Source organism: Chiloscyllium punctatum, chromosome 8, assembly GCF_047496795.1.
Source record: "Chiloscyllium punctatum isolate Juve2018m chromosome 8, sChiPun1.3, whole genome shotgun sequence".
Lineage (NCBI taxonomy): Eukaryota > Metazoa > Chordata > Chondrichthyes > Orectolobiformes > Hemiscylliidae > Chiloscyllium > Chiloscyllium punctatum.
This window is the reverse complement of record NC_092746.1, coordinates 115,178,764-115,203,580: the sequence shown is the minus strand read 5'-3', so window position 1 is coordinate 115,203,580 and position 24,817 is coordinate 115,178,764. Positions and strand designations below refer to the sequence as shown.

At 41.9% G+C, this 24,817-nt stretch overlaps 1 protein-coding gene across 9 annotated transcripts in view; it reads left to right on the top strand.

Annotated features, from left to right (window-relative positions):
* The first annotated feature begins 4,137 nt into the window (after positions 1–4,137).
* LOC140480832 (guanylate kinase-like) overlaps positions 4,138–24,817 on the top strand; it is a 49,264-nt gene continuing 28,584 nt past the window's right edge. For 2 of the 9 annotated variants that reach the window (XM_072576292.1, XM_072576287.1), the window contains exon 1: positions 4,138–4,263. Coding sequence is in view for 3 of the 9 variants with exons in the window: in XM_072576284.1 (XP_072432385.1) it covers positions 4,224–4,329 (106 nt within the window). In the remaining 6 variants the exon portion in view is untranslated. Of the gene's footprint in view, positions 4,330–24,817 lie in introns of all 9 variants that reach the window. The other 7 variants (XM_072576286.1, XM_072576285.1, XM_072576284.1 and 4 more) reach the window with 7 other exon arrangements.

Here is a 24,817-nt window from a genome sequence, read left to right as displayed (position 1 = left end):
ATGCATGTAACAGTGTGTGTTTCTGTGAGGGAGTACAGTATACGCATGTAACAGTGTGTGTTTCTGTGAGGGAGTACAGTATACGCACGTGACAGTGTGTTTCTGTGAGTGAGTACAGTATATGCATGTAACAGTGTGTGTTTCTGTGAGGGAGTACAGTATACGCATGTAACAGTGTGTGTTTCTGCGAGGGAGTACAGTATATGCATGTGACTGTGTGTGTTCCTGTGACGGAGTACAGTATATGCATGTAACAGTGTGTGTGTTTCTGTGTGGGAGTACAGTATATGCATGTGATAGCGTGTTTCTGTGAGGGAGTATATGCACGTGACAGCGTGTGTTTCTGTGAGGGAGTACAGTATATGCATGTGACAGTGTGTGTTTCTGTGAGGGAGTACAGTATATGCATGTGATAGGGTGTGTTTCTGTGAAGGAGTATAGTATATGCATGTAACAGTGTGTGTTTCTGTGAGTGAGTACAGTATATGCATGTAACAGTGTGTGTTTCTGTGAGGGAGTACAGTATACGCATGTAACAGTGTGTGTTTCTGTGAGGGAGTACAGTATACGCACGTGACAGTGTGTTTCTGTGAGTGAGTACAGTATACGCATGTAACAGTGTGTGTTTCTGCGAGGGAGTACAGTATATGCATGTAATAGTGTGTATTTCTGTGAGGGAGTACAGTATATGCACGTGACTGTGTGTGTTTCTGTGAGGGAGTACAGTATATGCATGTGACAGTGTGTGTTTCTGTGAGGGAGTACAGTATATGCATGTGATAGGGTGTGTTTCTGTGAGGGAGTATAGTATATGCATATAACAGTGTGTGTTTCTGTAAGTGAGTACAGTATATGCATGTGACAGTGTGTGTTGCTGTGAGGGAGTACAGTATACGCACGTGACAGTGTGTGTTTCTGTGAGTGAGTACAGTATACGCACGTGACAGTGTGTTTCTGTGAGTGAGTACAGTATATGCATGTAACAGTGTGTATTTCTGTGAGGGAGTACAGTATATGCACGTAACAGTGTGTGTTTCTGTGAGTGAGTACAGTATATGCATGTGATAGGGTGTGTTTCTGTGAGAGAGTACAGTATATGCATGTAACAGTGTGTGTTTCTGTGAGGGAGTACAGTATATGCATGTGACAGTGTGTGGGTTCCTGTGAGGGAGTACAGTATATTCATGTAACAGTGTGTGTTTCTTTGAGGGAGTACAGTAAATGCATTTAACAGCGTGTGTGTTTCTGCGAGGGAGTACAGTATATGCATGTGACAGTGTGTGTTCCTGTGACAGAGTACAGTATATGCATGTAACAGTGTGTGTGTTTCTGTGTGGGAGTACAGTATATGCATGTGACTGTGTGTGTTCCTGTGACGGAGTACAGTATATGCATGTAACAGTGTGTGTGTTTCTGTGTGGGAGTACAGTATATGCATGTGATAGCGTGTTTCTGTGAGGGAGTATATGCACGTGACAGTGTGTGTTTCTGTGAGGGAGTACAGTATATGCATGTGACAGTGTGTGTTTCTGTGAGGGAGTACAGTATATGCATGTGATAGGGTATGTTTCTGTGAGGGAGTATAGTATATGCATGTAACAGTGTGTGTTTCTGTAAGTGAGTACAGCATATGCATGTGACAGTGTGTGTTTCTGTGAGGGAGTACAGTATACGCACGTGACAGTGTGTTTCTGTGAGTGAGTACAGTATATGCATGTAACAGTGTGTGTTTCTGTGAGGGAGTACAGTATACGCATGTAACAGTGTGTGTTTCTGTGAGGGAGTACAGTATATGCACGTGACAGTGTGTTTCTGTGAGTGAGTACAGTATATGCACGTAACAGTGTGTGTTTCTGTGAGTGAGTACAGTATATGCATGTGATAGGGTGTGTTTCTGTGAGGGAGTACAGTATATGCATGTAACAGTGTGTGTTTCTGTGAGGGAGTACAGTATATGTATGTGACAGTGTGTGTTTCTGTGAGGGAGTACAGTATATGCATGTAACAGTGTGTATTTCTGTGAGGGAGTACAGTATATGCATGTAACAGTGTGTGTTTCTGTGAGTGAGTACAGTATATGCATGTGATAGGGTGTGTTTCTGTGAGGGAGTATAATATATGCATGTAACAGTGTGTGTGTTTCTGTGAGGGAGTACAGTATATGCATGTGACAGTGTGTGTTTCTGTGAGGGAGTATAGTATATGCATGTAACAGTGTGTGTTTCTGTGAGTACAGTATATGCATGTGAGAGTGTGTGTTTCTGTGAGGGAGTACAGTATATGCACGTGACTGCGTGTGTTTCTGCGAGGGAGTACAGTATATGCACGTAACAGTGTGTGTTTCTGTGTGAGTACAGTATATGCATGTAACAGTGTGTGTTTCTGTGAGGGAGTACAGTATATGCATGTGATAGGGTGTGTTTCTGTGAGGGAGTATAGTATATGCATGTAACAGTGTGTGTTTCTGTGAGTGAGTACAGTATATGCATGTAACAGTGTGTGTGTTTCTGTGAGGGAGTACAGTATATGCACATGACAGTGTGTGTTTCTGTGAGTGAGTACAGTATATGCATGTAACAGTGTGTGTTTCTGTGAGGGAGTACAGTATACGCATGTAACAGTGTGTGTTTCTGTGAGTGAGTACAGTACATGCATGTAACAGTGTGTGTTTCTGTGAGGGGGTACAGTATATGCATGTAACAGTGTGTGTTTCTGTGAGGGAGTACAGTATATGCATGTAACAGTTGTGTTTCTGTGAGTGAGTACAGTATATGCACGTCACTGTCTGTGTTTCTGTGAGGGAGTACAGTATATGCACGTAACAGTGTGTGTTTCTATGAGTGAGTACAGTATATGCATGTGACAGTGTGTGTGATTCTGTGAGTGAGTACAGTATATGCATGTAACAGTGTGTGTGTTTCTGTGAGGGAGTACAGTATATGCATGTGACAATGTGTGTGTTTCTGTGAGTGAGTACAGTATATGCATGTAACAGTGTGTGATTCTGTGAGTGAGTACAGTATATGCATGTAACAGTGTGTGTGTTTCTGTGAGGGAGTACAGTATATGCATGTAACAGTGTGTGATTCTGTGAGTGAGGACAGTATATGCATGTAACAGTGTGTGTTTCTGTGAGGGAGTACAGTATATGCATGTAACAGTGTGTGATTCTGTGAGTGAGTACAGTATATGCATGTAACAGTGTGTGTGATTCTGTGAGTGAGTACAGTAAATGCATTTAACAGTGTGTGTTTCTGTGAGGGAGTACAGTATATGCATGTAACAGTGTGTGTTTCTGTGAGGGAGTACAGTATATGCATGTAACAGTGTGTGATTCTGTGAGTGAGTACAGTATATGCATGTAACAGTGTGTGTGATTCTGTGAGTGAGTACAGTATATGCATGTAACAGTGTGTGTTTCTGTGAGGGAGTACAGTATATGCATGTAACAGTGTGTGATTCTGTGAGTGAGTACAGTATATGCATGTAACAGTGTGTGTTTCTGTGAGGGAGTACAGTATATGCATGTAACAGTGTGTGATTCTGTGAGTGAGTACAGTATATGCATGTAACAGTGTGTGTTTCTGTGAGGGAGTACAGTATATGCATGTAACAGTGTGTGATTCTGTGAGTGAGTACAGTATATGCATGTAACAGTGTGTGTTTCTGTGAGGGAGTACAGTATATGCATGTAACAGTGTGTGTTTCTGTGAGGGAGTACAGTATATGCATGTAACAGTGTGTGATTCTGTGAGGGAGTACAGTATATGCATGTAACAGTGTGTGATTCTGTGAGGGAGTACAGTATATGCATGTAACAGTGTGTGATTCTGTGAGGGAGTACAGTATATGCATGTAACAGTGTGTGATTCTGTGAGTGAGTACAGTATATGCATGTAACAGTGTGTGTGATTCTGTGAGTGAGTACAGTAAATGCATTTAACAGTGTGTGTTTCTGTGAGGGAGTACAGTATATGCATGTAACAGTGTGTGTTTCTGTGAGGGAGTACAGTATATGCATGTAACAGTGTGTGATTCTGTGAGGGAGTACAGTATATGCATGTGACAGTGTGTGTTTCTGAGAGGGGGGCGGGGAGCCTTCACAGCACCGGAAATGACATCAGACGTCGCGTTTCCCGGATGAGGGTAATGACTGGGATGGGAAAGTGGCTGAGCTGCGACGTGTCAGGGCGGCGGCGGGCGATACGCGGTTCCACTTTCACATGTTGGTTCGGCACATTTCAAATCTCATTGGAAGACCAGGTAGAAGCTGGGGGCACCCGCATTCCTGTGACATTTACCTTTCCGGAATTCGCTGGGTGTTTAAAGGCAAGCGGGCAGGCGTTAAATGGATGGGCAACGGTTTACGTGAACGTGTTCCTTGAAGCTCGCGCGCAGGGGATGGAGAATGTTGTGTACCGCCCGCCGTAGCGAGCCTGATTGGGCAGCGCCCGGGCGGTGTTCTCTCTTCCTATTCGTTGAGCTGTCTGTCAATCATCCAACTGCTGTACTATCCAGATGCAGGGGCGGGCATGACCTGTGTGACTAGCAAATGGTACATTGTTGCAAGCAGTTTCCTGATCTTTTTTGTATAAAAGAAGGTTTTTGTTTTAAACTTTAAAATAAGCTCACTACTTTTAGAAATAATTCTGAAGAGGAGTCATATGCAAATCAACGTTTCTTTATCTTCAGAGCTTCCTTTTTTTTAATAAGCATTTAAAAATGGTGCATTCTTCACCCACCCTCAACCAATGACTTCAACACACCAGTTTATTTAGGTATGCTTACTTGAATCTAAGACAGAGTCATAGAGATGTACAGCATGGAGACAGACCCTTCGGTACAACGCGCCCATGCCAACCAGATATCCCAACCCAATCTAGTCCCACCTGCCAGCACCCGGCCCATATCCTTCCAAACCCTTCCTATTCATATTCCCATCCAGATACCATTTAAAAGTTGCAATTGTACCAGCCTCCACCACTTCCTCTGGCAGCTCATTCCATACATGTACCACCCTCTGTGTGAAAAAGTTGCCCCTTAGGTCTCTTTTATATCTTTCCCCTCTCATCCTAAATCTATGCCCCCTAGTTCTGGGCTCCCCGATCCCAGGGAAAATCTTTGCCTATTTATCCTATCCATGCCCCTCATAATTTTGTAAACCGCTATAAGGTCACCCCTCAGCCTCTGATGCTCCAGGGAAAGCAGCCGCAGCCTGTTCAGCCTCTCCCTATAGCTCAAATCCTCCAACCCTGGCAACATCCTTTTAAATCTTTTCTGAACCCTTTCAAGTTTCACAACGTCTTTCCGATAGGAAGGAGACCCGAATTGCATGCAATATTCCAACAGTGGGCTAACCAATGTCCTGTACAGCCGCAACATGACCTCCCAACTCTTGTACTCAATACTCTGACCAATAAAGGAAAGCATACCAAACGCCGCTTTCACTATATATCTACCTGCGATTCCACTTTCAAGAGCTATGAACCTGCACTCTAAGGTCTCTTTGTTCAGCAACACTCCCTCGGATTAAGTGTATAAGTCCTGCTAAGATTTGCTTTTCCAAAATGCAGCACCTCGCATTTATCTGAATTAAACTCCATCTCCCACTTCTCAGCCCACTAGCCGATCTGGTCAAGATCCTCTTGCAACCTGAGGTAACCCTCTTTGCTGTCCACTACACCTCCAATTTTGGTGTCATCTGCAAACTTATTAACTGTGCCTTTTATGTTCGCATCCAAATCATTTATGTAAATGACAAAAAGTAGAGGACCCAGCACCGATCCTTGTGGCACTCCACTGGTCACAGTCCTCCAGTCTGAAAAACAACCCTCCACCACCACCCTCTGTCTTCTACCTTTGAGCCAGTTCTGTATCCAAATGGCTAGTTCTCCCTGTATTCAGTGGGATCTAACCTTGCTAATCAGTCTCTTGTGGGGAACCTTGTTGAACGCCTTATTGAAGTCCATATTGATCACATCTACTGATTTGCTGTCATCAATCCTCTTTGTTACTTCCTCAAAAAACTCAATCAAGTTTGTGAGACATGATTTCCCATGCACAAAGCCATGTTGACTATGCCTAATCAGTCCTTACCTTTCCAAATACATATACATCCTGTCCCTCAGGATTTCCTCCAACAACTTGCCCACCACTGAGGTCAGGCTCACCGGTCTATAGTTCCCTGGCTTGTCCTTACCACCCTTTTTTAAACAGTGGCACCATGTTAGCCAACCTCCAGTCTTCCGACACCTCACCTGTGACTATCGATGATACAAATATCTCAGCAAGAGGCTCAGCAATCGCTTCTCTAGCTTCCCACAGAGTTCTAGGGTATACCTGATCAGGACGAAATGACTTAAAAGCAGAAGGCGTTGTAAAGTTGCAACATCTCTGCAGAAAAGATCATGTTGGCTTAGTGGTTAGCACATCTGCCAGGGACCCGGGTTCAATTCCAGCCTTGGTTACTGTGTGGAGTTTGCACGTTCTCCCCGTGTCTGTGTGGGTTTCTTCCGGGTGCTCTGGTTTCCTCCTACAATCCAAAAATGTGCAGGTATGCCCGTAGTGTTCAGGGATGTGTAGGTTAGGTGCAATATTCTGGGTTAAATATAGGATAATAGGGTTGGGGAATGGGTCTGGGTGGATAACTCTTCAGAGGGTTGATGTCGACTTGTTGGGCTGAAGGGCCTGTTTCCACACTGTAAGGATTCTATGATTCTATAACTGAAGAGCAGCAATAATGGAAGCATGTTGCAGATGTTGCACCGGGGAGAAGGTACAGAAGCCTGAACACACACCAGCCGGTTTCACAACGGTTTCTACCCTACTGTTGTTAGAATACTGAATGGACTCACATTCGCCTGTACCTGTGACCTGTGTTTTTGTTTTTGCTGTTGTTTACCTATTATTTACTATCTGTGGTATTTATTTATGTGATCTGCCTATTTTGCTCGCAAGACAAAGCTTTTCACTGTGTCTCGGTACATGTGACAATAAATTCAATTCAATTCAATTCAGATGCTGGGGATCTGAAATGAAAACGCAAAGTGCCTCTGAAACACAGGCAATCTGGTAGAATCTGTGCAGAGAGAAGCAGAGTTAATGTTTCAAGTCCAGTTTGACTTCTGGTTCTGAAACGTTAATTCTGTTTCTCCCTTCACAGGTGCTGCCAGACCTACTGGGTCTTTCTGACACTTTGTTTTATTTAATGTCTTGAGCTTGAATAACATTTTGCTTCAGAACATTGGCCTTTCTGTAGAGGAGCTATTTTGATATTGAGGTATTAATTCTCTCTTGCCACAGGCATTCACTGATTTTCTTTTACATTTTCTTTTCGTATTTTCATCTCCATTCTATGCTTTGGTGACATCACCTGCTGAGGGCAGCTTCTACATATCCATTGATATTAGTTCACTACCACAGCATCACTTCTGATGCTGGGATGTTGGTAGTAAATCCTGGCCTCACCAGTGGAAAAACCAAAAAAATTGGGTTTATTTAGAAATTGATGCTCAGTTTATTTACGATCCTAGAACATTTATATTTTTCAGAACTATTAAATGATGCACTGGAGAGAATCTGTCTCTTGCATCTGTCTATGTTTTACTTCTTTTCCATGTTGTACATTTGTGCAAGAGATTCCCCCAGCTGAAAGCAGATGTAAGCTCATGAATGAGGTGATCAGATCTGTTTGTAGTTAAAATTTCAGCACATCTTGTTATACTGAATCCAGAATGGGGAATAGCCCAGCATTTCCTGTTTGGTCAATATATTTTTAGGGATGTTAATATATAATTTCGTTTGTGCGACTGAATCAATGACATGTACAGGATTTTTACATTAATGCTGTTTTATTAACAATCAAGGTATCAAGTGTATTAATTTTATCAGGTAACTTATTTCTGTGCAGAAAAACTTGGTAATGTCTAAATTAATGTAGATGCATCAGTAACTTATTGGGTTTATTAACTGTCACTGACTGACTGTCCTGAGGAGAGTCTCATTCCTAATGAAGAGCTTTTGCCTAAAACATCAACTCTCCTGCTTCTCGGATGCTGCCTGACCTGCTGTGCTGTACCAGCACCACACTCTCGACTTTAATCTCCAGCATCTTCAGTCCTCACTTTTGCCCTGTCCTGAAAAGAGTACTTTAATCTCTGACTACTTGCAACTTGGCAGAATGTTGGAGCTCGGTGACCAGTGGTGTTCCACCTAGATCTGTTCTGGGACCTCTGCTCTTTGTGATTTTTATAGATAACTTGGATGAGGAAGTAGGGTGGATTCGTAGGTTTGCCGATGACATGAAGGTTGGTGGCATTGTGGATCATATGGAGGGCTATTGTAGATTGCAACGGGACATTGACAGGACGCAGAACTGGGCTGATAAGTCAAAGATGGGCTTCAACCTGGAAAAATGTGAATTATTGCATTTTGAAAGGCCAAATTTGAATGCAGAATACAGTGTTAAAGGTAGGGTTCTTGGCAGTGTGGAGGAACAGAAGGATCTTGGGGCCCACATTGGTAGATCCCTCAAAGTTGCCACCCAAGTTGGTAGGGTTGTTAAGAAGGCATATGGTGTGTTGGCTTTCATTAACAGGGAGATTGAGTTTTAAAAGCTGTGAGATTATGCTGCAGCTCGATGGACCCCTGGTTGGACCATACTTGGAATATTGTGTTCGGTTCTGGTTGCCTCATTATAGGAAGGATGTGAAAGCTTTAGAGAGAGTACACAGAAGATTTACCAGGATACTGCCTGGACTGGAGGGCATGTCATATGAGAAAAGGTTGAGGGAGCTAAGGCTTTTCTCATTGGAGCGAAGAAGGGTGAAAGGTGACTTGATAGAGGTGTACAAGATGATGAGAGGCACAAAGAGAGTGAATATTAAGAGACTTTTTTTTCCCATGGCAGAAATGGCTATCACGAGGGGATATAATTTTAAGGTGATTGGATGAAGGTTTAGGGAGCTGTCAGAGGTAGGTTCTTTATACAGAGTGATGGATGTGTGAAATGCACTTCCAGTGGTGGAGGTAGCGTCAAATACATTAGGGACATTTAAGTGACTCTTGGATAGGCACATAGACGATAGTAAAATGAAGGATATCTAGGTTAATTTGATCTTATAGTAGGATAAAAGGTTGGCACAACATCTAGGACTGAAGGGCCTGTACTGTGCTGTACTGTTCTATGTTCTATGCATGTTATGTAACTGAGATGATTTAATTAAATGGCAGATTGTTCACATATTAGTCTTAATTTAACTTAATTTACTGTTGCAGTTTCTGGACTGAAACTTAATTGGTGGCTCATGGTACTCTGTGTTGAAATGCATGTCCTGAAGTAGGACACTAGGAAGCTCAGAGGAACAGAGGGATCTCGGGATGTTTGTCCAAGACTCCTGAAAGTGACAGACAGTTTACTAGGGTAGTTAAAGAGACATACTGGATGTTTGTCATCGATTATATGAGCAGGGAACTCCTGTTAGAGCTGTACAGAACTTTGCATAGGCCATGGCTGGAATACTGCAGTTTTGGTCACCTCACTATGGGAAGGATGTAATTGCACTGGAGCGGGTGTAAAGGAAATTCATCTGGAATGAAGAATGCAATTTTTGAGGATATTTGTAGCTCAGGTTCAGGTTGTAATTTGCTCGCTGAGCTGGCGCATTTGTTTTCAGACGTTTTGTTACCATGCTCGGTAACGCCATCAGTGAGCCTCTGGTGAAGTTGGTGTTCTGTCCCGCTTTCTATTTATGTGTCTTGGTCTCTTAACGGGGATGATATCATTTCTGGTTCTTTTTCTCAGAGGTTGGTAAATGGGGTCCAAATCGATGTGTTTATTGATGGAATTCCGGTTTGAATGCCAGGCCTCAAGGAATCCCTGTGCAAGTCTCTGTTTAGCCCGATGGATGTATTGTCCTAGTTGAAGTGGTGTCCTTCGTCTGTATGTAAGGATACTAGTAATAGTGGGTCATGTATTTTGGTGGCTAGTTGGTGTTCATGTATCCAGGTGGCCAGTTTTCATAGAATCCCTACAGTGTGGAAACAGGCCCTTCAGCCCAACAAGTCCACACCAACCCTCCGAAGAGCAACCCACTCAGACCCACTCCCCCGTTTACCCCTGACTAATGCACCTAACCTATACATCACTGAACACTGTGGACAATTTAGCATGACCAATTGACCTAACCTGCACGCCTTTGGACTGTGGGAGGAAACTGGAGCACCCGGTGGAAACCCTTGTAGACACGGGGAGAATGTGCAAATTCCACACAGGCCCGAGGCTGGAATCGAACCCGGGTCTCTGGCGCTGTGAGGGAGCAATGGTAGCCACTGAGCCACCGTGTTACCGCAATGTAGTGCCTGTCTGCCTGCCTGTCTGATTTAGTGTTTGTTACAGTCCTTGCATAGTATTTTGTAAATTACTCGCATTTTGCTGGTTGTTGGTATAGAGACTTTTAGATTCATCAGTAGCTGTTTCAATGTGTTGGTAGGTTTCTGGGCTACCATGATGACCACCAGACTACTACTGTGTTACAGGGAGGGCAAACAACAAAATCTCTTCATGGGGAAAAGATGTATTCCAAGCTGCATTTCTTCATTGTATGACAGTATGTGCTTGAGAATATTTGACCGAGTTTAGTTAGTGGATGAACATAAAGAACTTTTTATAAAGTTAACTATATTTTGGGATTGTGTACATTTAGATTTTAGGAGCATGTGACTGAAAATTTACTGAGGCTTGATTGCATTAATGATATAAATTAAATTTGCATGTAAGTGTACTTCTGTTAAAGGGAGTTTGTTGTGTGGTATTTGATAATTATTGAGTTAATCAGCAACAGGGTTGACACCGGAAGCAACTGCTTTGCTTGGTGTTTACCCTTTGCTGATTCACTTGCACTTTCCGAGTGCAATTGTACGAGCCTGTTTGTTGCAGTTCGTTTTTCGCGGCTCAATGTATTTCAATTGTGTTACGAAATTGCTGACTGTAGGGTGTGTTTTGAGGATTAGACCATGCCGAACAACACTGAGCAAAAGTAAGTATCCTTTATGTACTAACTCTTATTGGCGTCCCTAAATTAAGCTGCTTCACTTATCAGCTGATCGAACATCATAAGTTTAATTTAGAGACTTGTTGTGACAATTGTATATGATAGCTCTGTCTTTGTATTCCTAACTTTACCACTTTTTTGAAGAATTTGGAATTAAGGTTGTCACTTAGCTGATGGTAATACTGGACAAAACAGATTTGAGCAAAACCTTGCTTGATAGATCGTAACATTTATTTTTTGTTTTTTTCACATGGAGTCATAGAGATGTACAGCACGGAAGCAGACTCTTCGGTCTACCTCGTTCATGCCAACCAGATATGCTAAATTAATCTAGTCCCATTTGCTGGCATTTGGCTTCTAAATCCTTCCCATTCATGTACCTTTTCATGCCTAAAAAGAGAATATAGGAAGTTAGGCAGGAATTTAGAAAGGAGGTCTTCGAGAGTAGGAATAATCAGATTACTCATGGTGCCATGTGCTAGTGCGGGTAGGAATAGGAGGATTGAGCAGATGAATGTGTGGCTGAGGAGCTAGTGCAGGGGAGAAGGATTCACATTTTTGGATCATTGGAATCTGGGGTAGAAGGACGGATTGCACTTAAATTGGAAGGGGACTAATACATTGGCGGGGAGATTTGCTAGTGCTGCTCAGGAGGATTTAAACTAGTGTGTATAGTGGGGAGGTAGTGAGGAAAAAGATCAGTCTGAGATTGGTACAGTTGGGAAAAGGAGCAAGTCAAACAGTCAGGGCAGGCAGGAATAAGGCAGGGAATGAGGTAGGACTGAAATTTAACTGCATTTATTTCAATGCAAGAGGTCTAACAGGTAAGGCAGATGAATTCAGGACATGGTTGGGAATGTGGGACTGGGGTATCATAGCAATTATAGAGATGTGGATCAGGGATGGACAGGACTGGTATCTTAATGTTCCGGGATATGGATGCTATAGGAAGAGTAGAAGGGGGTGCAAGAGATGAGGGGGAATGCTATTTTTGATTAGGCATAACATTATGGATATTCCTGGGAATACGTTCACTGAAGTTGTTTGTGTGGAATTGAGAATAAGAAAGGGAGGATCACCTTATTGGGATTGTACTATAGATCCTCCATTAGTGGGAAATTGAGAAACAAATTTGTAAGGAGATCTTAGTTATCTGTGGTTATGGGTAGGGGATCTTAACTTTCCAAACATAGACTGGGACTGCCATAGTATTAAGTGTGTACAAGAAGATTCTCTGATTCAGTATGTGGACGTACCGATTAGAGAAGGTGCAAACCTTGATCTACTGTTGGGAAATAAGGCAGGACAGGTGACTGAAGTGTCAATGGGGAAGCACTTTGGGGCAGGTGACCATAATTCTATTAGTTTTTAAAAAGTGATGTAAGAGGATAGACTGGATCTAAAAGTTGAAGTTCTAAATTTGAAGAAGGCCAATTTTGGCAGTATTAGGCAAGAACTTTGAAAGTCGAGAGTGTGGCATTGGAAAAACACAGCAGGTCAGGCAGCATCCGAGGAGCAGGAGAATCGATTGCCCAAAACATCGATTCTCCTGCTCCTCGGATGTTGCCTGACCTGCTGTTCTTTTCCAGCACCACACTCTTAAGTCTGATATCCAGCATTTGCAGTTCTCTGTTTCTCCTAAAAGAACTTTGAAAAGTTGATTGGGGGTGGATGTTTGCAGGTAAAGGGATGGCTAGAAAATGGAAAGTCTTCAAAAGTGAGATATTGAGAATCCAGAGACTGTTAGGGTGAAGGGCAAGGCTGATAGGTGTAAGGAATGCTGGATGACTAGAGAAATTGAGATTCTGGTCAAGAACAAGAAGGAAGCATACAAGAAGTATAGACAGCAGAGATCGAGTGAATCCCTAGAAGAGATAAAGGTAGAGGGAAGTCAGGAGTGCAAAAATGGAACCCTATTTGGCAAATAGGGTTAAGGAGAAGCCAAAGGGATTCTACAAATACATTAGGGACAAAAGGGTAACTAGGGAGAGAATAGGGCCCCTTAAAGATCAGCAAGGGCACATGTATGTGGAACTGCAGGATATGAGTGAGTTACTAAATGAGTATTTTGCATCAGTGTTTATTGTGGAGAAGGATTTGGAAGATACAGAACATGGAGAAATAAATAGCGATATCTTGAAAAATGTCCAGATTATAAAGAGGTGCTGAACGGCTTAAAGTACATAAAGGTGGATAAATCCCCGGGACCTGATCAGGTATACCCTAGAAATCTTTGGGAAGCCTCGGGAAGTGATTGGTGAGCTCCTTGCTGAGATACTTGGAGCATTGATAGCCACATGTGAGATGCTGGAATACTAGAGGTTGGCTAATGTGGTGCCACTATTTAAGAAAGATGGGAAAGAAAAGTCAAGGAATGATTAGACTGGTGAACCTGATATCAGTAATGGGCAAGTTGTTGGAGGGAATCCTCTGTTGCATTTTGGAAAGGCAAATCAGGGCAGAATTTATACATTTAACGGTAAGGTCATGGGGAGTGTTGCTGATCAAAAAACAGCTTGGAGCGCAAGTTCATAGTTCTTTGAAAATGGAGTTGCAGGTATGTAGTATAGTGAAGAAGGCTTTTGGTATGCTTTCCTTTATTGCTCACAGCATCGAGTACAGGAGTCGGGAGGTCAGGTTGCGGCTGTACATGCTGCTTTTGGAATACCACATGCAGTTCTAATCTCCCTCCTATTGAAAGGATGTTGTGAAACTTGAAAGGGTTCAGAAAAGATTTACAAGGATGGTACCAGGGTTGGAGCTCAGGGAAGAGGCTGAATAGGCTGGGGCTATTTTCCCTGAATTGTTGGAGACTGATGGGGTGTATAAAATCATGAGGGGCATGTTATGAGTAAATAGACAAGGTCTTTTCCTTGGGTTGGGGTGCCCAGGTCCGTAGTGATGAATGTATGATATTTCAAGTGCTCATCCAAGTACTTTTTAATAGTTGCGAGGGTTCTCATCTCAATTACCCTGCCAGGCAGTGTATTCCAGGCCTCCACCTCTTGATCTTGCTCTTTTTGGGTCAAAATCCTGGAATTCCCTCCCCAAGGGCATTGTGGGACTGGCTAATGTAATGTGGACTACAGCAGTTCAAGAAAGCAGCTGACCCACCACCTTGTCAAGCAATTAGGGATAGGGAATAAATGCTGGTTAGCCAGCAATGCCTGTGACCCATGAATGAATATAAAAAAAAACTGAGGTGGCGATAGTGCTGAAAAAATAAACTGTATTTGTAGGGTGGCGAATCTTCACAATGCTCAGCCCAGATGGTTGTAGCAGCTAAGTCATTAAGCAGGTCAGAGACAGCAAAAGCACACTGTGGAGACGAGAGGATGTGAACGTAGTGCTGAAAAAATGACATTATTGATCAGGCATGATCGAGTTGAATGGGAGAGCTGGATCAAGGAGTTGAATTATTTACTTTTATGTTTCTATTCAGGAATGAACACACTTATTCCCTTTAAAATAAGCAGATTATAATTTCAGCAATAATCATAAAAATGACTTTTGTTTAGGATTCAATTTTCATAGCAATATTATATCTTTGTTTGAGTCTCTGCACTATGGTTAGGTCCTGTGCCATCTGTGTCATCTGGAGGATGTAGACCGTTTACTTTCTTCATCAATAGATTCTTCTTTCACAGTCTGCCAGTTTACTTTGGGTCAGTACAATGCTGTTTGATCACCCTTCTTTGGGATTCGCTATGCTTTATGTTGCCCTGTTATGATTAACTGACTCTTTCCATCTGGTCTTATTCATTCCTTATCTTCCTGTCAGCACCATCTATATCACTTGTCTGCCCAGCATGTTCTCTCTGTCTGAAACAGATGACTACGCCATTTCACTTACTTCAATGTTTCCACAATGGTTCTTGATCGTTCCCTTTCTTGTAACTCCAGAGTTGCATCTTGACAACTACATCTCATTGGTATTCAGTTGTTGTTCCTTTCTCTTGATTTTGCTCACATATCCATTGTATAAAATAGACAGGTCTCATAACTGTTTCCTCGAGCTTTCATTTTCCTTTCAAAGGCAAACTTCTATCTCTCAATAATTACACTGCATTTGTTCTAGTCAGTCCAGCCTGAGTTTACTTGGTGCTTAACTTCGACTCTCTTCTGTCCATCTTCTGATATCACTGATCGAGGCACTTGAAACCAGTCATCATTTTTCACATCTTTGCCCATACTTCTGCAATTTTACTCTGATTCTCTTTCATAGCTTAATCTGACAGGCTATATATATTGGGTCTTAACCTTATATAGAAAACTGGGTTTTGAAAATATCATTCCCACCACTTAGTTTGCTTTCCTTTGCAAACATAATTGACAATGACACTTGCTCAGTGAGAATTTCTATGACATTTCTATGAAGAGGAATAGACTTGGTGCCAATCCAACTTTGATTCTGAAGCTGTTACTCTCTACACATCTTGCCTCTGTCCAGCACCCCTTGTAGTAATTGCGCATGATTTGTACATGCCTTTCAAGGATTCTACAAATTAATCAATACATTCATGGCTTTTTATTTGACAGCTTTACTAAAATGTTCAGAATGAAATCTCATGCACCTTAAATTTTAGCACACAGCTTTCAAACGATTGTCCCTGCCACAGTTATCTCATTCCCTCTTTATAGTGTTGTTCTATTTTTCTCATGCCACCCCATTCCTTTCATCCCACCTTTTCCAGCCCCAAAGATACTCAACCTGTTCGGTTCTTTTTCCTGAGATTCTTACACACTTGACGCAACTGCAACACGCTAACTTCTGTGAACAAGCAAAATTTTATTAAACGCAGTACAATACAAGCTTTGGAGAAACCCTGAACACTCCTTGCCATGCTTGCGAGGCGTGTCCAGGTAAGTTTCCCGAGCAAAGGAAGCACTCTTTACATCACAGTCAGTTGTACCTACAAGACAAAACCCAGCCACTTCCTCACAGTCACATGCCACTCAAAATACAATGCAGTAACCACATCATCTCCGAGAACAATGTAATGCAAATCATCCTTAATGGACAGATCTGGTGTGAATTGTTTTTTTTGTAACTACAGGAGAGTAGTCAAATTCCAACTGCAGTGCTCCTATTGATTTTTGAATAGGGGATGAAAATGCAAATAGCCCTGAATGGCAAGGAAATAGCTGAATTGAATTGAATTTATTGTCACATGTACCGAGGAACAGTGAAAAGCTTTATCTTGCGAGCAATATAGGCAGATTGCAGAGTTAAGTAGCATAGATAAGTAATAGGTAAACAGCGGCAAAAACAAAAACATAAACATAGGTACAGGCGAATGTTAAGAATTTGAGAGTCCATTCAGTATTCTAACAACAGTAGGGTAGAAGCTGTTTCGAAACCGGCTGCTGCGTGTTCAGGCTTCTGTACCTTCTCCCCGATGGTAGAGGGTGTAGAAAAACATTGCCAGGGTGGGATGGATCTTTGAGAATGCTGGCAGCCTTTCCTTGACAGCAGGCCTGGTAGATGGAATCTATAGATGGGAGGTTGGCCTTTGTGATTGTCCAGTCTGAGTTCACCACTCTCTATAACCGTCTCCGACCTTGAATGGTACAGTTGCCATACCAGGTAGTGATACATCCAGACAGAATACTCTCTATGGTGCACCTATAAAATGTAGGCAAAAGTGAGTACTGCAGATGCTGGAAACCATAGTCTAGATTAAAGTGGTGCTGGAAAAACACAGCAGGTCAGGCAGCATTGAGGAGCAGGAATATCGACGTTTTGGACAAAAGCCCTTTATCAGGAAGAAGAGACATTGGGCCTTTGTAGCCAGTGCATCCACATGAAGAGTCCAAGAAAGTTTGTTGTGGATGACCACTCCCAGGAGCTTGACACTCTCCACTTGTTCCACCTCTGTGCTGTTAATGTGGAGGGGGGCGTGAAAAATATCCTGCCTAAAGTCAATGATGAGTTGTTTGGTTTTGCCAGCATTGAGAGCAAGGTGCACCTAGATTGAACCATTTTTCCAGCTCTTCCACCTCCCGTCTGTGGTCTGTTTCGTCGCCATCTGAGATTCGACCAACTATGGTGGTGTCATCAACGAACTTGTAAATGGCATTAGTCTGGTATTTGGCGACACAGTCATGGATATACAGTGAGTACAGTAGAGGGCTGAGTACACATCCCAGGGGGGCTCCAGTGTTGAGTGTTAGTGAGGATGAAGTATTGTCCCCAATCTTCACTGATAGTTTCCTGACCCACAGGAAAGGGAGTCATAGAGATGTACAGCATGGAAACAGACTCTTCGGTCCAACCCATTCATGCCAACCAGATATCCCAACCCAACCTAGTCCCACCTGCCAGTACCCTTCAAACCCTTCCTATTCATATACTCATCCAAATGCCTTTTAAATTTTGCAGTTGTAACCACTTCCTCTGGCAGCTCATTCCATACACGTACCACCCTCTGTGAGAAAAAGTTGCCTCTTAGGTCGCTTGTATATCTTTCCCCTCTGACTTTAAACCTATGCCCTCTAGTTCTGGACTCCCTGACCCCAGGGAAAAGACTTTGTCTGTTTACCCTATCCATGCCCCTCATGATTTTGTAAACCTCTATTAGGTGACCCCTCAGCCTCCCAACGCTCCAAAGTCGGAGATCACTAAGTTTAGTAATCCGTCTCGAGGGGATAATAGTGTTGAAGGCTGAGCTGTACTCAATGAATAGGATTCTTATGTAGTTGTTCTTGGTGTCAAGATGTTCTGGGGAGAAATAAAGGGCAAGTGATATGGCATCTGAAGTGGATCTGTTGGTCTGATAGGCAAATTGGAGTGGGTGAAGAGTAGTGGGGAGTCTGAAGTTGATTAATGCCATGACCAGCCATTCAAAGCACTTCATGACCACCACTGAATAATAGGAGATTTCTTACAATCTATCTGTAGGTCAGAAGCATCCCATCCTAGCCTTGGCATATCCAATTTCCTGCAGGTCAGCAGAGCAAGTTAACTCTTTAAGATCACAAACCTCTGAGAGAAGAAATTCTTCCTCATCTCTTTCTTATTACATTATACTCTCATCCAAGACATTCCCATAAGGGGAAGCATTCTTTCAGTATTTACTCTGCAACGCTCCTTCAGAATCTTTGTTTCAATGAGAGAATCTCTCATTCTTCTAAATTCCAATGGTACATTCCCAATCTGTGTAACTTTTGCTTATAAGACAATCCCTCCATACTAGGATCATCCTGATGAACCTTCTCTGAACTGCCTCCAATGAAAAAGTATATTTTCTTAAATAAAGGGACCAAACCTGCTCACAGTACTCCAGATGTGGTCTCACCTGCGCCTTATACAGTTGCAGTAAGACCACTGTATTCTTATTCTTCAATCCTACCTTTAAAGCAAGGGCCAACATTTTGTTAACGTGCTGCACCTGTTTGCTAACTTTCCATGTTTTGTACATGAAGTAGCCCCAAGTCCCTTTAGTGTGCAGATTTCTGCAACTTTTCTCCATTTATATAATACTCTTTTCGTTTCTTTTGTTTTCTCTCCCAGAATTAACAGTTTAACATTTTCCCATGTTATACTCAATTTGCTAACATTTTTCCCACTTATGTAATCTATAAGAACTTTGCTGTGGTTCTGTTCGCCGAGCTGGGAATTTGTGTTGCAGATGTTTCGTTCCCTGTCTAGGTGACAACCTCAATGCTTGGGAGCCTCCTGTGAAGCGCTTCTGTGATGTTTCCTCCGGCATTTATAGTGATTTGTATCTGCCGCTTCCGGTTGTCAATTCCACCTGTCCGCTGCAGTGACCGGTATATATGGGTCCAGGTCGATGTGCTTACAGATTCAGTCAATAAGCACATCGACCTGGACCCAATATACCGGCCACTGCAGCGGACAGGTGGAATTGACAACCGGAAGCGGCAGATACAAATCACTATAAATGCTGGAGGAAACATCACAGAAGCGCTTCACAGGAGGCTCCCAAGCATTGAGGATGTCACCTAGACAGGGGATGAAACATCTGCAACACAAATTCCCAGCTCGGCGAACAGAACCACAACAACAAGCACCCGAGCTACAAATCTTCTCTCAAACTTTGAAAACTATAAGTACCTTACTGTAAATTTTTTGAATACCCCTCCTCACTTGTCTTTGCACCTGTATTTGCTGTCTGCAAATTTGGCTACAGTATGTTCACTTTCTTCCTCCAAGTCATTAATATATATTGTCAACAGTTGTGGTCCCAGCACTGATCCCCATAAAACCCTGCTGCTTACAGGTCGCCAACTTGAAAAAGAACCCCTTATCCCCCACTTATTGCTTCCTACCTGTTTAGCCATCTATGCCAATATACTACCTCCTGCACCATGAGCTCTTATGATTTAACCTTTTGTGAGGTATCTTGTTGAACGCCTTTTGGAAATCCAAAGCGACACATCTACTGGTTCCCCTCTAGCCACTCTAGTTGAGACTTTCTTGAAAAGTTCTAATAAATTAGTCAGAACAATATCCCTTTTATCAAGTGGTGCAGACTCTGCTTAACTCAATAATGATTTTCCAAATATTCTGCTATTACTTCATTAATAATGGATTCAAACATTTTTCCAACAGTATATGTTAGGCTAATCAGCCTATTGTTCCCCACATTTTGCCTCCCTCCTGTTTTGAACAGGGGTATCACATTGGCAGCCTTCCAATCCTCTGGTATCTCTGCAATGTCCAAGGATTTTTGGAAAGTTACAGCCAATGTATCCACTTGCCTCCATTTGCATCAAGCACCACCCTCTAACTAAAGTCACCACTCTTAACCTATCAAAACAATCCAACCAGACAGAAACTGGGTGTTATTTATTAAAACACTAGTTCACTAATGTCCTTCAGGGAAATGAATCTTCTTGAACTGTGCGATTCTTCTTGCCTAACTAGGGATAACCAATAAATAAATGATATTGGATCAACTTATCATGTTTCAAGGAAGTCAATGAATGCACCATCTGACTCATGCTCACTGATCTTCATTGGACTGGCACAGCCTCAATTTAATAAATAAATCATCCTTGTTTTAAAATCTGTCCTTCACCTCATCTCTTCCAATCTCTACCTCTGAAACCTCTACAAGCTCTAAAACTATGATGAATTGCACTGTGTATTTTCGAAAATGCTCTGGTCACTTTAATTCACTGAGTACTGCAATTGAACATAATTACTTTGCAAGTCATTGTATTCACACAGTGATCTGCAATATTGAATGTGTGCTTTTGTGGCTATACTTCATACTAGTGTAATTTCAAGGTCAGCAATCTGATTTTGGCAATGTGTTGCTTTAAGTGGACTTTGCTTTGGAAGTCAAGTGTGCAGGAGACCACTCTTTCATGTGCAGCTGACTACTTGTAGTTCACAAATTGCTCCTTGTTTACATCAAATTTTCCAGTGTAACCGGCAAATCAGTCATGACTGGAATTATTGCATTTTGCTATTAGTTTTTATGCTGTACAGAAGCATTTCAATTTTTTGGGACTTGGTCAGAATTTATTTCCGTTTTGGATTTAAGATGAGTAATACCATGGACACAGTAAAGAAAGAAATTTAATCCCTAGGGCAAGCAAGGTTTAAAAATCTTGCATAAAATACCTGCAATAAAGTTTGCCAGTCAAAGCAAATCTACAGCAATTTTGTGCAATGTTCATTTTTTTCACCACTATTATAGACATAATTAGATATGGAGAAAGGAGAGGTTTGTAGTCTGTATCCCAAACTGCATTATGTCCTGTTCCATCCTTGTTCTTGTTGACCTACATTAACTCCCTTCTGTCAATATCTTTTTTAAAATTCACAACCTTCTTTCTAATTCCTCAGTGGCCTCACCTATGTCTATAATCTCTTTCAATCTGACAAAGCTCTAAGATCTCTGCATTCCTCTGATTCTGGCCTCTTAATACCTTTATTTTAATCACGCCACTATTCCTTCCCCTGCCAAAATACTGCATTCCGGAATTTCCTCCCAAAGTCACTCTTCCTTTCTCCCCTATTAAAATGCTTTCTTGCTAATAGCTGTCCTAATACTTCCTTGTGTGCCTTAATGTTGGTTTTCAGAGTCATTCCTGTGAAATGCCTCATGACGTTCATGACTCCTTTTGTGCACAGAGTATCTGAAGAGTTGATTATATTGTACTGTGAGCAGGATGGGGAGACTGTAGGATTTTGTGAATGGTTCTTTTGTACCTTAGCTTGGGTTGTTAGGTGCAGTCCTCACTTTGAGGTCTTGCTGTCTGCTTTGGGGCAGTCTTTTTATTTGTATTTATCTCACTTTTCAAAGTTGCAATTGTGTGGGTATGGATTTTCTCAGTTCCTTTAGTGCATCTGACAGTTTCATTGTGTGTACAGTATGAGGGTTTTGGATATGGGAACTTGCATTTCTGAATAATTATATGTGGATCTGATGGCTGTCTTTGGTAACCAGTTATACAAGTTTGGATGTTGCAGGTCTTGTTATAAACAAAAAAAGAGACCTGTAGATGCTGGAAATCGGAAACAAAAATTGCTGGGAAAACTCAGCAGGTCTGCCAGCAGAAAAGAGAGTAAACATTTTGGGTCCTCTGGAGAAGAGTCACTGGACCCAAAATTTTAACTGTTTTCTCTCCACAGATGCTGTCAGTAATACCTACAAAACAACCCCCAGCTGTCAGAACTGCTGAGTTTTCTCAGCAATTTGTTTTTGTTTCAGATATAATATTTCACTTGACCTTCTGGTTCTCAGCTATTGATGGGGATCCTTCTATGAGTTTAACTACTGTATCCTATTATGCTACTAATGTTAATCCTTTCTCTTCAGGTTTAGGATTATTTATCAATGTAGTTTGCCTTGATTTATAGAATGAGTTCCAAATAATCCTTTAGTTACAGTTGACCCTAATCTTAAGAAAAAAGCAGAGTTAAATGAGGTTCTCATGAGGATATTGCAAGTAAGTAGTCATTAACCTACTACTTAATGCAGTCAGGAAGTCAAGTATTTACATGGATTTTGAAAATGGACAGGTGGCAATTTAACCTGATTATAGTAACAAATTTCCTTGCTTAAGATTATTAGATTCTTTTGAATATCTTGATCATGCCTAAAATGAAAGGCTGGATTTTCCCAGCCCGTGAATGACGTGGACAGTGGTGAGTCAGCCAGAAGTAAAAGGCCAATTTGACAGACTTTGTGCTTTCCTATATATGTGCACCTGCCGTGCCCTGCCCTGCCCTGCACCCACACCCACACGCGCACACTCTGTGGGTCCCATGATTCTTCTGTGCTATTCAATACGATAATGGCCAATCTGTGATCTTTGCTGAGCTTTTCTGTTTGCCATTCCCCTCTCAACAACCTTTGACCCCTTTCAATATCAAATATTTGTGCAATTCAGCCTCAAGTAAATTTAATGACCATTTCCATTACCTTATAGGGAAGAGAAGTCTATAGGCCAATGACCCTCAACAAAATTCTCCTCATTTCCATCTTAAAAGGGAGACCTCCGATTCTTTAAAATCATGCTTCCGAGTTCCAACCCTCCCACAAAAAGAAACATTGTGCCGGTACCCACCCTATTAAGTTCCCTCAGGATCTTTTATGGTCATCTCTCATTCAACTAACTTCCAATGGATATAGGCCCACACGGTAGGTTTCTCCATGTGGCTATCCCTTCATCCACGAATGAGTCAAATCAACTGTTTCTAATGCAATTATATATTTTTCAAAAAAGGGCACTAAAACTGTATGTTGTATTCGACATGTCTGAACAATAGTTGCATTAAAACCTCTCTTTTACAGTCCATTTCCCTTGCAACAAACACCAACGTTCTGTCTCGAGTCAAGAGTGTGTTGCTGGAAAAGCACAGCAGCTCAGGCAGTATCTGAGGAGCCGGAGAATCGACATTTCGGGCCGGAACCCTTCATCAGGAAACCCTAGCTTGAAACATCGATTCTCCTGCTCCTCGGATGCTGCCAGATCTTCTGTGCTTTTCCAGCAACACGCTCTCGATTCTGATCTCCAGCATCTGCAGACCTCACTTTCTCCTAGTTGATTTCCACCAACATTCTGTCTGCCTTCCTAATAACTTACTGTATCTGTGTACTAGCTTTTGAGACTCATGTACAGGATCATAGAATCATACAATCCCTACAGTGTGGAAACAGGCCCTTCAGTCCAACAAGTCCACACTGACCTTCTGAAGAGTATCCTACCCAAGCCCAATCTCCATTACTCTACATTTACCCCTGGCTAATGCACCTAACCTCCACATCCGTGAACACTATGGGCAATTCAGCATAGCCAATTCACCTAGCCTGCACATCTTGGATGCTCAGATCCCTCTGTTCCACTGAATCCTTCAACATCTCTCCATTTAAATAGTATACTATTTTCCTGGTATCCCTGCCAACATTTTCCCATATTGCGAAGTCCCATTTTTGCCCACAAACTAATGTACTTCTTTGTAGACTTTTCCTCCTCTTGACAATTTACTTTTCTACGCTAGTAATATCAGCAAATTTATACATATGGACACTTCAGCCAAATTGTTGATATTGATAGAGAAAGGAAAACTGACAGCAGAATTGAAGAGTAAACCAAAAGCAAATGTAATTCAGAAGACAGGGTTAAGAAGGGTTACATTTGAGGGGATGAGTTGGGGAAAAAGAATAAAGGAAAGAAAGAAACATATCTAGCAACGAAACTTTGAACTAAATTGTTCCTTTTCAGTGAAGGTGATTGACATTGTATTAACAACCATCACTATTACTTCAAAGGATAAGTGTACCAATCTAATTTCCAGCAGAAAATTTAATGGGTGATTAATGTTCCTCATTTTAAAAATAACCTTATAATGGAACACCATTAGTGTGAAGCAGTTATAACTGAGTACTATCAGTTGATTGTAGAGCTCGCCTCTTCACCTTGTAAACTTACTGTCTGATGTGCATATTACTAATGACTGCACTGTTTTTTTCAGCATGATTAGCCCTGTGTATTTAGCTGATCTAGTTGGATTTTATAGATTCATTGAAAGGTGCAAGAGTGGGCCATTTGGCCCTTTGAGTCTGCACCACCAAGGCTGATCATGTAATCTCAGTGTCCCACTCCTGCTTTCTCTCCATATCCCTTGATTCCTTTGGCCACAAGGGCCATGTCCAGCTCCCTCTTGACTATATCTAATGAACTGGCTCCAACAGCTTTCTGTGGCAGAGAATTCCACACGTTCACAAATCTCGAGTAAAGAAATTCTTCTTCATCTCAGTCCTGAATGGCTTACCCCTTATTCTTAGACTGTGACTCCGAGTCCTGGATTTCTCCAACATAGGGAATATTCTTCCCGCATCTAGCCTATCCAGTCCCATCGCGATTTTATGTTCCTATGAGATTCTTCGAAATTTCAGTGGGTACAAGTCCGGCCGATCCAGTATTCCATCATATGAAGTTATTTTGAGCAATGGTGTCACTTCAATATTTGCTGTTCATGTATCCCTGTTTTTTTCAGATCTTTATTTCAAACATGTTCGAATCTATTTGTAGATTTTTAAATGAGAGAACTACTGCTTTCTAATTCTGAATAGTTTTGCGCTAGTCATTCATCAATCAGCCTTTTGTGTGGTGTGGACAGCGGAAGGGGCTCTTTATGGAAATTACAAGTTTGGTTTCTTTGGCACAAGACTTGAGTTGCAAGGAGTATATTAAAATTCTACCACTGGTCTTTTTTTTCTGTTGCATCTGAAGTCAAACTGTCAAGTGTAGGGTTCAGTTGTGAATTGCATGCTTAGAAAAGG